The 13,639-nt window shown below is 50.8% G+C and overlaps 6 protein-coding genes across 6 annotated transcripts; 3 read left to right on the top strand and 3 right to left on the bottom strand.

The window, feature by feature from the left end:
• Positions 1–167: 167 nt before the first annotated feature.
• On the top strand, positions 168–2,003 carry N7500_002297 (uncharacterized protein; the record flags this gene model as incomplete). The annotated part of the gene is made up of 3 exons (XM_056673443.1): positions 168–1,625; positions 1,675–1,740; positions 1,791–2,003. The coding sequence occupies 3 exons, from the start codon at positions 168–170 to the stop codon at positions 2,001–2,003; spliced, it is 1,737 nt and encodes a 578-aa protein (XP_056533968.1).
• Positions 2,004–2,619: 616 nt separating this feature from the next.
• Positions 2,620–3,673, bottom strand: N7500_002296 (putative mitochondrial carrier protein; the record flags this gene model as incomplete). Its single annotated transcript, XM_056673442.1, has 2 exons — positions 2,620–3,551; positions 3,619–3,673. 2 exons carry the CDS (start codon positions 3,671–3,673, stop codon positions 2,620–2,622), a joined length of 987 nt encoding a protein of 328 aa, XP_056533967.1.
• An 855-nt stretch (positions 3,674–4,528) lies between these two features.
• N7500_002295 (ceramidase) lies at positions 4,529–5,758 on the top strand (the record flags this gene model as incomplete). The annotated part of the gene is made up of 4 exons (XM_056673441.1): positions 4,529–4,618; positions 4,679–4,913; positions 4,993–5,509; positions 5,572–5,758. The coding sequence occupies 4 exons, from the start codon at positions 4,529–4,531 to the stop codon at positions 5,756–5,758; spliced, it is 1,029 nt and encodes a 342-aa protein (XP_056533966.1).
• A 553-nt stretch (positions 5,759–6,311) lies between these two features.
• N7500_002294 (putative toxin biosynthesis protein) lies at positions 6,312–7,866 on the bottom strand (the record flags this gene model as incomplete). Its single annotated transcript, XM_056673440.1, has 4 exons — positions 6,312–7,200; positions 7,255–7,363; positions 7,420–7,558; positions 7,675–7,866. The coding sequence occupies 4 exons, from the start codon at positions 7,864–7,866 to the stop codon at positions 6,312–6,314; spliced, it is 1,329 nt and encodes a 442-aa protein (XP_056533965.1).
• Positions 7,867–8,306: 440 nt separating this feature from the next.
• On the bottom strand, positions 8,307–10,786 carry N7500_002293 (guanine nucleotide exchange factor VPS9; the record flags this gene model as incomplete). Its single annotated transcript, XM_056673439.1, has 4 exons — positions 8,307–8,352; positions 8,416–9,074; positions 9,127–9,380; positions 9,448–10,786. 4 exons carry the CDS (start codon positions 10,784–10,786, stop codon positions 8,307–8,309), a joined length of 2,298 nt encoding a protein of 765 aa, XP_056533964.1.
• Positions 10,787–11,351: 565 nt separating this feature from the next.
• On the top strand, positions 11,352–13,160 carry N7500_002292 (asparagine synthetase domain-containing protein; the record flags this gene model as incomplete). The annotated part of the gene is made up of 1 exon (XM_056673438.1): positions 11,352–13,160. One exon carries the CDS (start codon positions 11,352–11,354, stop codon positions 13,158–13,160), a length of 1,809 nt encoding a protein of 602 aa, XP_056533963.1.
• Positions 13,161–13,639: the final 479 nt, after the last annotated feature.

Raw genomic sequence — 13,639 nt, 5'->3', positions numbered from 1 at the left:
CTTCTCCCCATTTTTGCTCTTCGGCTTACTTCTCATTTCTCTCTTCTCTTGTCTATCCTATCATCTGCTACCTGCACCTGATAATCCCCGCTCAGGCCCCTCCTTCAGGGCCCTGATTTATATCATCATTCGTACCCCCGTGTACTTTTCGCAACAACCCCGCCAAAATGCCCGCACACGCAGTGTGGGATGATGGTTATGACTCGCAGAGCTCGGAGTACTCCGAGACCGACGTCTCACTTCATCGACCGGGTGTCAGAACCCATATCCGACAGCGCTCCATCTCTCGTCACCGCCGCCCGGAAGTCACTCATTTCTTAGCACCATCCCAAACCCGCATGGTTCGGTCGGCCTCGACAAGCAGCCGACGCCGCCGAGACCCACCAGCACCACCAGCACCACCCGCACCACCAGCGGTAATGATTTTCAACGAGCAAGGGCTGCAGTCAGAGAGTCGTGCCGAGAACAAGCCCCAGTCTCGACGGGTGCATCAAAAATTTAAAGATGACCACAGTCACCATCATCGCCACAACCGCTTCGATGATGAAGACGATGCACCGGTCCTCCCAGCCCGCCGTGGGCGCCCCCGCGCCGTCAGTACTGCCGTCTCACGTGAAGCTTCCCCCTTCCACCGTGATCACGAGCTAGCTATGGGTCAGCACATGCTGGATCGCAACGACATTCGGCAGGACATGGTCCAGCAGATCATGGAGCGCGATAACCTTCGGCAGGATTTGGATATCTGGAAGCATCAACAAGAGATCGAACGGCTACAGCGGCAGCTGCAGAAATCTCGTGATCGCAGCACGCATGAGCGCGAGCAGATTATTGTGAATCCGCCAGCCGATCCGCGTGAGTCTCGGCTGCTCAAGGAGGAGGCCGAGCTTTATGAGGAAGAACTTTCGGAACGGCTGCGTAGGCTGCAGCGACTCGAGCGCAAGCAACAGTCTGCGGAGGAAGAGCGCAAGGCTGAGGAGCGCTATCAGCTCAAGAAGTATGCGGCGGACAAGAGATCTGCTGCTGAGCAAGAGGAGATTAGACATAGACTGGAAGAGGAACGGTTGAAGGAGCTTGCGCGCATACAGGATGAGAAAGGACAGAGGGAGAAGCTCATGCGGGAGGAGAGGTGGAAGGAGATTGCAAGACAGAAGGAGGAACAAGAGGAGAGGGAGAAGCTTATGCGCGAGGAGAAGTGGAAGGAGCTTGCAAGGCAGAAGGAGGAGGAGGAGGAGCATGAAAAGCTCGTTCAGCAGATTCGCGACGAAGATGCGCGAAAGGCGAGGGAGGTCGAGGAGAAGCGGAAGAAAGAACTAGCTATGAAGGCTGCTGCTGTCGAGGAGTGGAAGCTTGAACAGGAGCGCATCAGGAAAAGACAAGCCGAGGAGGCGGCGCGGCAGGCGAAGGAGTTCCGTGATCGACTTCGCAGCATTGGCTATACGGAGGAGGAGATTGACAATATCATCAATAAGGAAAAGAGGGAGGGGGAAAAGAAGAAGAAAGAAGAAGAAGAGAAGAAGAAGAAGGAGGAGGAGGAGAAAAAGAAGGCAGAAGAGAAAAAGAAGGAAGAGGAGAAGAAGAAGGAGGAGGAGAAGAAGAAGGAAGAGACCAAGCTCACATGGATCAGGGTAAGATGTGCTCTCTCGATACTTGGTGTTTTGACTCACACTTCACCAGGTCCATCGCAAGCATTTGCTACCAGATACCTTGATCGCCTACGGTCTGCCTTGGGGTTTCGACGAGGTAAAGATTATCCCCCTGTATGTGTACAATGAAGACTAATGGTTTCATAGAACGACGGCAACTACATCATCATCAAAAAGTGGATAGACCACGACCTCCAGGATCAGCTTTTCGCCCACACTCAACGTCTACGCGAGGGCAAGGTCATCGCCGAGACTTCCCACTCGAGGACCGAACTGAAAGTCAACGACCGCAAAAAGGACAGAATGTTCCTGGTTCGGAAGAAAAGCCCTTCAGGTCGTCGGGTGCACGTCTTCACATAAATGTCTTCGATTTTGCGCTACCTTGATCATGGATGATCCTTGAACAAGAAGTTCGGATTTACGTACATGTTCTATTTGAATGTTGTTATTGCGTTGTCCTTTATGAGGCCCGGTCCTATTGGACTGTTTCTTGTTGAAATTGTGCTGAGTTGTGGTTGTTTTCGATTTTTTATATCACTTAGTATTTTGTGGTACAGTAACGCGATATGAGCTGATGACCTGATTTCTATTATGATCCAATTTCTCTCTCAATGTACCATCTCTATTCATTGTCACCCTTCCCGATATATTTAGCCTACCATATCCAGTGTGATATCTACGGGTTATGTGAACATCTTGCAAGTACAGATGCTTGGTACAGCTAGACTGGGAGATACCCCCAGTATAAATGGAAAGGTCGAAGCCGATAATTACATGATAGGCGATATGTGCAAATGCAGTATAATATACATATCAGGTCTCAGCCCACTGTCTAGAACATCCCATCGGGTCAAGCTCAATGCAGGTGTGCACGTCTGGGCACGGACCCGGATGCGAGCTAGAGTGGGGCCTGAACGGACTATAATACAAAAAGTGGAATGGGAATGGAGAGTGGTAGTTAAGGTATAATGCAAGCCTAAAGGCCCATCTGGGAATTCGTCTCCCACCGCCTCTCAGCGCGCATGATGAGCTCCTCATAGACAGTCCATGCCAGCGCCGAGCTAATGGCCTTGCGAGCCATGCGGAGACCAAGTCCACCAAAAAGACTGCGCATGCCATCCTCGTGAATCATCAGGCGCGTGGCATGCACCATGTTTTTGTATTTGGCAGGCATCAGTTGCAACCGGGTCTTGACGGCATCAAAAGGATTGGTGATTGCAGTTGCCATGCCGGCCGCCGCTCCGCCGGAGACGAAGTTTATTGATGAAGACGACACAGGAGTAGATGTCTCGCCATTATTAGAGGGTTTTGCGGCCATCAAAGCGAAACGTCGCTTCAATTGCTCGTAGAAGAGAACATAGAGGCCAGCATAGGGGGCATCACGGGCGGCAGTAGCGCCAAATCCTGCAAAGAGTCCACGCAGCCCTTCAGTGCGGATAATATCCCGGCCTGCGCCTACTAAGCTGCGATATGCGTAGTAGTCCGACTCATAACGGACCTTGAGTACGGTCACGGGCATCATTACGAAGCCCGCGGCGACTCTTGCGACGGCTCCCGTGGCAAGATTGGCTGTGTTGGAGAGTTTGGGGAGGGCGGAGGATGATCTAGCGGCTGTTACCGGATTGGCTAGGGCCATTGGGTTGCTTTGCGCAACGGCTTGGCGCAATGCGTTGAGACTGGTGAAGTATAATGCTGATCCGAAGCCGGTTCGGAGGGCTGAAGGGAGTGTACCCCGCCATAATCCACGGATTGGGTTCGGAGAGGAAATGATCGCCTTCAAAGTTGGAAGGAGGGCTGCTCCCTGGGATTGCTGGACTCGAGTTTTGAGTAAATCCGCAGGTTGGAGGAGGATGGAGGAGGTAAGGCCAGAGCAAAGGCCAGCAGCGAAGTGGAAAGGTGTTTTTGAGGCTGGAGCAATAAGAAGATTTTGATTAGCAATGAAAGAAAACGATTGGGTTTGGAACAGAAAGCATACTTGTTGAGGTGCTTGTCTTCACCTGTGGCACTGTTAATGTGCTATTGCTCGACATTGTTGGGACAACTCTTTTTTGACTTTTGCGACAGTAAATATATTGGGTTCAAAGATCGAAGTTTCAATGCCAGATTGAGGTCCATAGGCGTCGCGTATGCGTAGCGGTCAAGAAGGCGTCGAGATCCACCGGATGCGTAAAAAAAGAGAGAAAATTTCCACAAGGACGGTCACAGCCAAAGATGGGCACCGGCTTGCATTCCACCAGGGATCAAATAAGGGGAAATAGAATGAAACAAGAAATGTAGAGAGCAATTGCAAGCGTTGACTTTGCCGAGGTCACGGACAGACGTTGAAAACAGTGAAGTCATTGGGGTCAGCAGTGGCTATCGATAAGCCATACCGAGGTTTTCTGTGGCCCGGGTGGTTTATACAACCATTATGCAAGATGGAAGTAGATGCTTACCACATGCATAATATCTATTAAACTCATGGTCAATAGTTCAACTAGTAGTTCAAAATCAACTACATCGTATATCTATCGTATGACTGTCATACCTAGGTATCATCATTAATGCGGCTCTTGGACCTTTTTGTACTCCGTAGACTATTTGCAGTCAACGCATATGCATCATATTATGTACATCCAACGCAGAAATATCCTTAGACGCATAGATCTAAATATAATTACACGCAAATGCCAATCGAAACCGAAATCGAAATGTAAGGATGTAAATATGGTCGATTTCAATAAATAGAGACCTTCCGCTTCCGGCATCTCGCGGAGTGCACGGACCAGCTAGCCCCATGGGTAATCGACGTCATGTGGTATTTGTTTCTCTTTTCCTTCTTCTCTTTGTTAGAGAGCTTGCAGGTTTGGATATTAACATCTCTATTTACCTTGGTGTATAGCATAATGCCTTGGTATCTACCCTTCTTTCCGTATCCGCCTGCAAAGGATGGATACTGGGAGCCTGTCACCTCCACCTTGAACTGGTGCGAAGAGGTGTGTATTCCCGACTAGAGGCCCATGACGAGAAGCATGCTAACATATCCCTTTGCCTAGGATTACTATGCTACCGAGTATTCTGCGGAGATCGTCAACACACTCACGAATTTGCTATTCATGTGGCTTGGAATCCAGGGCATACGGAGCTGCCGTCGCAATGGACATGACCAAATCTTCACCGTTGCCCTCCTTGGCTACCTAGTAGTCGGAACAGGGAGCTTCCTGTTTCATTCGACCCTCAAATGCAAGTGCCCCTATATCCCTCCCGAGCCCAATATATGGTTAAACTGCGGTGGACATCCACCAACCATACCCAGAACTACGTATGAGTGATCGCAAGAGCAATGCTGACCGGTGAACCCTCACAACAGATCCCATGCAACTAGTAGACGAACTCTCAATGATCTATACCACCTGTCTTATGGCCTATGCCTCATTTTCATACTCCCGGTCCAACACCGTGCGCGTCTATCTCGGAATTTCGCTCGCAGGTCTCGCAATATTCATCACCTTGTACTACCACTACCTCCAAGACCCGGTTTTCCACCAGAACGCCTTTGCGCTCTTGACCACCATCGTTGTGTTTCGCAGCATGTACACCATGGAAGTGACCCTCCGACCCAAATGGCGCCACTCGACGGAGGAGGACCGCCTAGCGCGCCAGAAGAAGGGACTCCCCGTTCCGACGAAGGAACGCCAGCATTACGAGAATGTGCGTAATGAGAAGACACTCAAAACCATGTGGTTTATGGTCATATATGGACTGAGCATGTTTTTGGGAGGTTTCTTCATCTGGAACTTGGATAACATCTTTTGCTCTGAGATCCGTCGGATGCGCCGCTCTGTTGGCCTTCCATGGGGTATCTTCTTGGAGGGACATGGCTGGTGGTATGTGCCAAATCTGGACTGAACTACCATTGGATCATTTGCTAATTGATCCATATTTGCAGGCATATCATGACTGGTATCGGTGCTTATCTCTATATCATTTGGGGAATTTGGCTTCGTCACTGCCTCAACGACCGACAAGACGAATATCACCTGCGCTGGGCGCACTTCTGGCAGATCCCTGAAGTGATCCGCACCGAGGGCGGATCATCTGAAAACGGGGTACCCCGAGCCAAGAAGTCGACGTGAAACAGCCACCTAGATATCTTTTCTCGCCGAGCTGGTTTATTACTCTCACCCATCGTTGCTTATGGGTGGCGATCTACCGCACTCTTGCGACTGTGACCCCCAACATAACCTGAAATAGATACCATGCTCCTTCCTGTCTGTCCTTTTCTGCGAGACTCGGAGCAGAGCTCTGTTTTGATTCCCTCTTGGCGTTGCTACTGCATAGCTTTCACGAACACAATTCGTCCCGGCGACGGATTCTTTGGCTTTGGACCATAGATATACGATACCTTTTTCTTCTTTTTTTTTCTCAACTGTGGGCGCGCGGGGTCATTGCTATAGATGGGAGTCTGGTTTGTGGAGTATTATGATCGTTGACTCAGCGTGCTCATTCCTAAGATTTGAAAACAATAGAAAAATATTCACAGATGCAAACTTGAACATGGTATATATAGATGCGTTTGAATAACCAGCTAGAATAACCAGCAAAAGCAAATTATCTATTGCTTATACCTACAGCCAACGCTAGAAATCGAAGCAGGTACAAGACTAGGCGGGTATTTAAACCATTCGCTTACAGCTTCGACTCCCCGTTCTGCACCTTCTTCGGCCTCCGTTCCGGCGCAGGAACATTCTTCAACCACTCCGCATCGACAGTAACCTTTTCAATCTTTGATTTTTGACTCCAAGCCGCGCGGAAACTCTCCTCCTCAGCGCGCCAGCGGCTTATCTCCGGCACAAGCCAGGAAACCGCCGCATCAGCGCACTCATTCGGAGCTTCCTGAGCAAGAAGGTGACCAGCTTCTTCAAAGAAAACATCACGCACGCGGCCTGCAGCAACGCCGCCACTACCGCCCAGCCCGGTGCCGGTATTGGCCAGCTTGTCGGCGCGCATGGCGGGGTTACACATATCCGATTTGCCGGCGAAGATGTACAGCACGCTGGGACGCAGGAATGGGAGCTGGGAGAAGATGCGGGCCGACTCTGGGCGGTAGAATGGGTAGGTGTGCGGGTGAGTTGCGTCTAGGTCTGGGTGTGTTACGCGGTTGACGGGCTTGGTGCTGTTAGGGGGGTTCGTGTAGTTTGGCCGCGAGAAGGTGAACACTTCTTGGTGTAGTGTGGTGCGGAGGGTTACTGGAGGCCCGGTGGCTTTGTCTATCGGGGTCTTGGGGTCTAGTGGGTGGATGGGTGTTGGGAGATCGCGCAGGCCGTGCTCGATCCAGCGGGATAGCACTCGTGGGTCCCAGGTTCGATAGAAGGGGCTGCGGCGGAAGCCTTCTGCGGCAGCTTGGCGGGAGGGCCAGATATCGCGCCGATGGGTTGATAGTTGGGTTGTTTTGGCGATTTCGCGCTTGTTGATTTGAAGCATGAGACCGTCTAGTTGAGTAGTCTGGCGTTGGATCACTGGGTCTAGGAGGACTAGCGTATGAATGAGTCGGGGATGCATAAGAGATAGCTGTGTGCTAGGGATTATATTAGCTAGCCGTTGTGTGAATGGTCTGGTTATTGGAACTCACAGTTGAGCGCCTCCCAAACTATGCCCGATGCCAACGATAGGCCGAGGCATTTCAGCCCGCTTGACATTGACTAGGTGGAGAAGATCCCGGGGGTGATCGAACCAGCTAGCTGTAACAGATTGTGAGCATTACAATTGTATTCCATAAGATATTCACATTACATACGGTCATTTCCGAGGGACTCTTCATTGATCACGCCGCTCTGACCTTCATGCGCCACGTCGGCCATCCAGATCCCGCGAATGCGTATTCCATTCTGTTTAGAACGAGCGTGTATTTCCTCCCAAAGGGGCTCATATAGTTCCTGCGAGAGATAATCAGTACATCGTCGATTTCTATGCCGAAAGGGGCATCGCAAGGCGCGCGCAGCTCCAAAAGCGGGTCTAGCGGCTCTAGACCTCGGCACTTTGTATCTCATACCTTGGGGAAGCCATTTGCGTGGGCAGCAAGGATAGTTATATCGCCTGGTTGTGGATTTGGATTGTCTAGTGGTATATATTGTTTCACGGCGAGATGTAAGGGCTCTTCTTGATCATTAGCGGTGGCTCCAGGATACTCCCTGATGTGCTGAGTGGGCACGACATGCTCAACGATGCGGAAAGGGGACGACATGGTGTGCACAGTTGCTTCTTGAGAGAAGAGAGGTTGGAATTATTGCAGTTCGGAATTATATGTCAAGGGGTACCAGCTTAGTAAAATTCCGAGAGAGACCGCGGTTTTGCGGGGAAGAAGCCGAGGATCTTTAGGCATTCAACTTCTATTCAACTGCCGACATCTCCTTTTTTATGAACTTATACGTCGCTGCATATCAATATATTAGTTGGAAATATATGGGATACTTAGGCCATGTAATACTGAATGGTTTCGGTCTGGGCGATAGACCACTATACTCTGTCAAACCAAGGAGAACTGGAGGTTATTTTCTTATAAAAGAAGATGCTCCTGAGGTTTTATTTTATTTCAAGTCAAAGACGAGAGACAGAGCATTGCCGCTAGGACTGTTCCTGACATGATATTCCAGAACAAGCAAAGATGCTACATTATTCTATATACTACTCTGCACTGAGAGCAAGACAAGCATCAACGGCTAGACCAACCCTATAAGGAACGGTTAGTTGAGCTTATGAAATTCAAACATCCGCAAGGATAGGAAGTACTCACCTCCCCTCTTTCATATTGACGACGTCATCAATTAGTTCACGATCTAGGTTGGGAAACATGTTCGAAAGTGTCTCGACAACATTATTGTGTTCAGCGCGTTGGATGCGGCGCGCTTCCGCATCCTCAGCGCTAGCCTGGCGCGCAGCGGCGTCCTGGGCGTCGAGTACACGGGTTAGATTCTTCTTCGCGGAGGTTCTGCTACCGTGGGTAGGGTGGACGCGCTCATCGCCTGACCGCCGGCCATCCTCGCTACTTGCGCGAGGAGGCTGGTAGACGTTCGGGGTGAGACGGGGCGGGGCAACACCGAATTGGGGCGTCGGGATAGGTTGGGGGCGTTCTTGAGAAGCGGTAGAACCTGGGTCTGGGTCGTCGGAGAACATGCGGCCGATGGTGGAGAGGGGTTTTTGGATTGTGCGTAATAGTCCCGCGACTGGGGCAGAGCTCTCGTCGTCACTGGATTGGGTGGTTTCTTTGCGGCTTGGTCCGGCCTGGGTCTGGGATGGAGGGGGTTGAGTGGAGGGTTTTTCTTCGAAGCTTTCAGATTCGCGGTTCTGTTCTGCAATGGCGGACACGGCGGCTTCGACGTTGCGTTCGAATTCCTCGTCGCTGACGGTTAAACTTGTGCGGTCGAGGCTCTCGATGAATTGGATGGCTCCAGACTGAGAGAGGTCAGTCTCTGGACATCTAGGGCAGTACGGAAGTCAAACATACCAACGATGAGATGTAATACCCTGCTTCGCCACCAAGTTTGTCCTGGTTGCGGAATCGAAGAATGTATTGAATGTTAGAAACGAGATGATCAGGGTTTGCATGCAAAACCACATAGATCAGGAGGGGAATAAATGAGTCGGCGGATGTGTCGCCCTTTTTGGAATTCTTTAATAAACCAAAGATGACTTTGCAACAGTTCAAAATGCAAATGACCTTATCTCGGGGAGCCCGGTAGCCATTGATTTTTGATATTTCTGTCAAGCAAAGAAAGTCACAAAGTTAGAAAGTTGAAAATCTCACCAAGATACCCATAATACACACCTTGCTGTGCCAGATTTAAGAAACGACGTCCACCGCCGCTCACAGTTGGGATGTCCAGGTGCGTTTCATTGACCCAGCCGTATATGCGAATCTTCTGGGCCAGTATATCGTCTCGCTCAATATCCTCCTGATGTTGGCCACGTCGACACGGCCCATGGAGCCTCTCTAGCTCTCTCCGTCGGCTCCGACTGGCACTTCTAGGTATTGTGGGCGGAGCTGGAATGGCTGGGGAGAAGGTCTGCGAATACAGGCGATTCATAACAAGTTTCTCCATGCCCTCCTTGGCATTATCGAATTCGCTATCCGATACATCTCGCCAGATCTCGCACATGGCCATCTTATTTGTGATAAACGTCAAGAAATCACTGATGATCTTGACTTGTTCATGGACCATCCATTGCTTCTTGCCAAACTCCATAAGGAACGACCGCAAAAACTTTGCTACGGGGTCGGCGGTGCGGTGACGCAGCTGTTCTAGGAAACGGTGGAAATCAAATGGTTGGTCAGATTCTGGTTCCGGCATTGGTGGGACGGTCGAGGTGGACGCTCGCCGGTTTGACACTGGCGACTCGGGCTTGTGGGGATGTTGGGATACAGGCTGCTTCCCCGGGGATGCAGCGACCGCAGAATCCGCAGGCTCGATGGAAGGCGCATGGTCCAAACTAGATTTGCGTGGCGGGAAATATGTTGGACCACCTCGAAATTGCTCAGCAAGCTCGAGCCGTGGAGACATGATCTCTTTTTGGTCGGTGCTCCGCGCGGGGTCCTGGAATTGTCCCATAATACTTTGAATCTCCGGCTGAGAGGCATTCTCATCCCGAGACCCTTCAACCTGGGCACCTCGTTTAGCGTCCGGGCCACTATCACTAGGCACATCTGGGAGCTCTTTTTCGGGGCTGGAGGCCTGGTTTGTATTGATGGGGGGTAGTGTTGGCGGAGTGGTCGTGGAGCTTGCGTTGAGGTTGAGGTAGGCATCGTCCTTCTGGGGCGGAGGGGGCGGAGGAGTACTTGTGCTAGATGACAGATTAGGTGTTGTTTTCCCTGAGACTGACAGTCCTTCCATTTGCCCCGCAAGTTGTTGCTGCTCAACTTGTGATGGTTGGGCAGTTGTCGTCAAGTCCATCGCAGCGGGATCGGAGAGAGCAGCCGCCATGTGTGCCGGCTCTGTTGTCTTTTGTGCACTCATTTGGACTGTTTGACTGCTGTCTGATTTCGCAAGATCGTCCTGTGTTTGGAGTAGGATATCAGTTGGAGCGGCCGGCGTCTCAGTGGATTCATGGATATGGGGGGCGTCTCTCGTCTCGGGACCCGGAGAGGACGGGGATTCTGTGGCCGACATAAGCTATACTTAACATATGCGCCTAGGCAAAAAAGACAGATTCAGGGGTTCATAAAGACTACAGGTATGCTCATGCGGCTCTCCCATGTTGATGCGCGGATCATCATTCAACCGAGGTAGTCCGCTTCTTGATTCAGCCTACATTGATGTATGGAGGAATGAGGGTCTAAGGGGTATATCATCAAGATATGCTCCGTACAGTGTTATGTATATACTCATCAAAGATAGAGACATATTGACTACCTACATGCATTTCCAACATACTCAACTGTGTGCCTTGGCAGGTACTTGCATGATGCTCTTCACCTTTCACTGATCTCAAGGTCAAACTCATTAAGGGGAGAGCATTTCTATTTAGAAAGGAACATAAATTTACGATTTCAATATCTGAACAATCCATTCAATGCATACGCAGGCGACAGGGGATCTCATGGTTCATCTGGGCGACCCAAGAGCCCTTTTTATAGACGTGACTAATATACAATGCCTCAGGCATAAATATATCCAAAAAAGCCACCACGCGAACCATCTCAGAATAAACAACACTTCCACCTGATTTTCCACCATGTGTGGTATTTTCTTTTCGTTGAGCTCATCAAAGCCCACGCCATCAACAGATGATACCTGTGCTTTGCTTCAAAAGCGAGGACCAGACAGCTACAGAACTCACACGGTACAAAAAGATATCAGTGCAAAGGATGGAGTGTCTCGGCCCCTTTCCTATTATCTCACTTTCACGTCCACAGTGCTTTCTTTGAGAGGCGATCATGTATACACACAGCCACTTGTAGACCCCACAACCCAGTCTGTGCTCTGCTGGAACGGAGAAGCCTGGAAGATCGCTGGGAAGCGTGTCCAAGGCAATGATACTGAACACGTTTTCAAATTATTTCTACAGGCAGTGGAAAGTGATCGAAATCATTCTGTTCAAAGAATGTCGGAAGCTATTGCAAGTCTCTCTGGGCCGTTTGCCTTTGTCTTCTATGATGCCGTCAACTCAAGACTCTTCTACAGCAGGGATTGTCTTGGGAGGCGATCTCTCCTCGAGGGATTCGATAAAATAGGGAATCTGAAGATTTGCAGCATTTGTGACAGTGCGTCGGTAGACTCCTTCAAGGAAGTGGGCACCGAGGGCGTTTGTACGATTGACCTAGCTCGCTATCAAGATCCTTCTTTATCTCCCAGAGAATTGTGCCAGATTGAGATATTGCCATGGAGCTCTGCTGCTTCACCTCCAGCTGATCATATTGTACGTCCTTCATACGTTCCCCTGGGAGCAGCAACTGACAAGAGATCAAAGAGAAAATCAATTCCACTCATGAACACATCATTACCAACAGAGCAGCCTCCAGCATTGACAACAGACTCAGTATTCGTCAAGGAACTCGAGTCAAAATTGCGTCAATCACTCGAATTGAGAATACAGAACATCCCTGAACCTCCAGGATACATTGCAGGCCAGACCGCTAAGACAGCTGTACTCTTCTCCGGCGGGTTAGATTGCACCCTTCTCGCCAGACTCTCTCATGAGATCATCCCCCTCGAGGAACCAATCGACCTCCTCAATGTAGCATTCGAGAACCCCCGAGTGGCAGCTGCTGCAAAAGCCAATCAACAAAAGTCTCTCGCCTCGCCATCATTCCTCTCCATCTACGAAAACTGTCCAGATCGGATAACCGGCCGGTCCGCTCACATCGAGCTCCAAGCAACCTGCCCGGGCCGCACATGGCGCTTCATCGCCATTGACATTCCCTACGCAGAAACAATTGCACACCGGGATCAAGTCAAGCGCCTAATGAGACCCCACAACACCGAAATGGACATGTCCATCGCATGCGCCTTGTACTTCGCATCCCGCGGCCAAGGCACAGCCCAAACAAACCCTTCAGCCCAACTCCCAACCCCAGACACCCCATCACCCATATACACAACCTCCTCCCGCGTCCTCCTCTCCGGCCTAGGCGCCGACGAGCTCTTCGCCGGCTACGGCCGACACAGCGTGGCCTTCAACCGAGGCGGATTCAAAGACCTGATCGCCGAGATCGATCTCGATGTCAGTCGTCTCGGTTCGCGCAATCTCGGCCGCGACGACCGCGTCCTCTCCCACTGGGGCCGCGAGACGCGTTTCCCATTTTTGGATGAGGAGTTCGTGGCTTGGGTGCTCCGGGCTCCTGTGTGGGAGAAGTGCGGGTTCGGGCTTCCGGAGATCGATGCCACAGCGGGTATTGATTCCGAGAAGTTGGCGCTGCGGCTTGTTGCTCTGCGGCTGGGCTTGGTGAAGGTTTCTCGCGAGAAGAAGAGAGCTATTCAATTCGGCGCGAGGACGGCTAAGATGGAGACGGGGAGGTCGAGAGGTACTGATGCTTTGAGCTGAGATGGACTTGTGGCGGATGAACTTCTGCTACACGTTCGTTTCCCAGTCTTTCGAGGTGCTTTTGTGCATGCTTCCCCCATACATCCTCCTACACATCCATCCATCTACTCTTTTTTCTCTCTCCATTAGAAATTTCTCCTGCTCCTTGCACCCTTCGATACTATGACACTCCCCCATCCCCTCCACCAGCTATGATGACAGAACATGGAAACAGATACTTCCGAAACATCTACCTCACCCCAACAAAACTGACCAACCTTCATTTCAAAACACCTAACATCTACAAACACACCTGTCAATCTCAAATTGCCGACCCCTACACATCGGAACCCTAAACGCCCCATCTCTCCTAGTGTCTCCTACCCTCTTCACTTCATCCATAGAGCAACAGCAGTCCTCGGACGGCGCGTAGCTCATGCTGAAAGGAAGCGGGCGAGGCGCGTTCTTAGGGAGTGATGGAGTGCTGTTTGGCCTTTTGG

Source organism: Penicillium coprophilum, assembly GCF_028826855.1.
Source record: "Penicillium coprophilum strain IBT 35676 chromosome Unknown utg000002l_segment0_segment1, whole genome shotgun sequence".
Taxonomy (NCBI): Eukaryota; Fungi; Ascomycota; class Eurotiomycetes; order Eurotiales; family Aspergillaceae; genus Penicillium; species Penicillium coprophilum.
The sequence above is the reverse complement of the archived record's forward strand: the minus strand, read 5'-3'. Positions and strand labels throughout refer to the sequence as shown.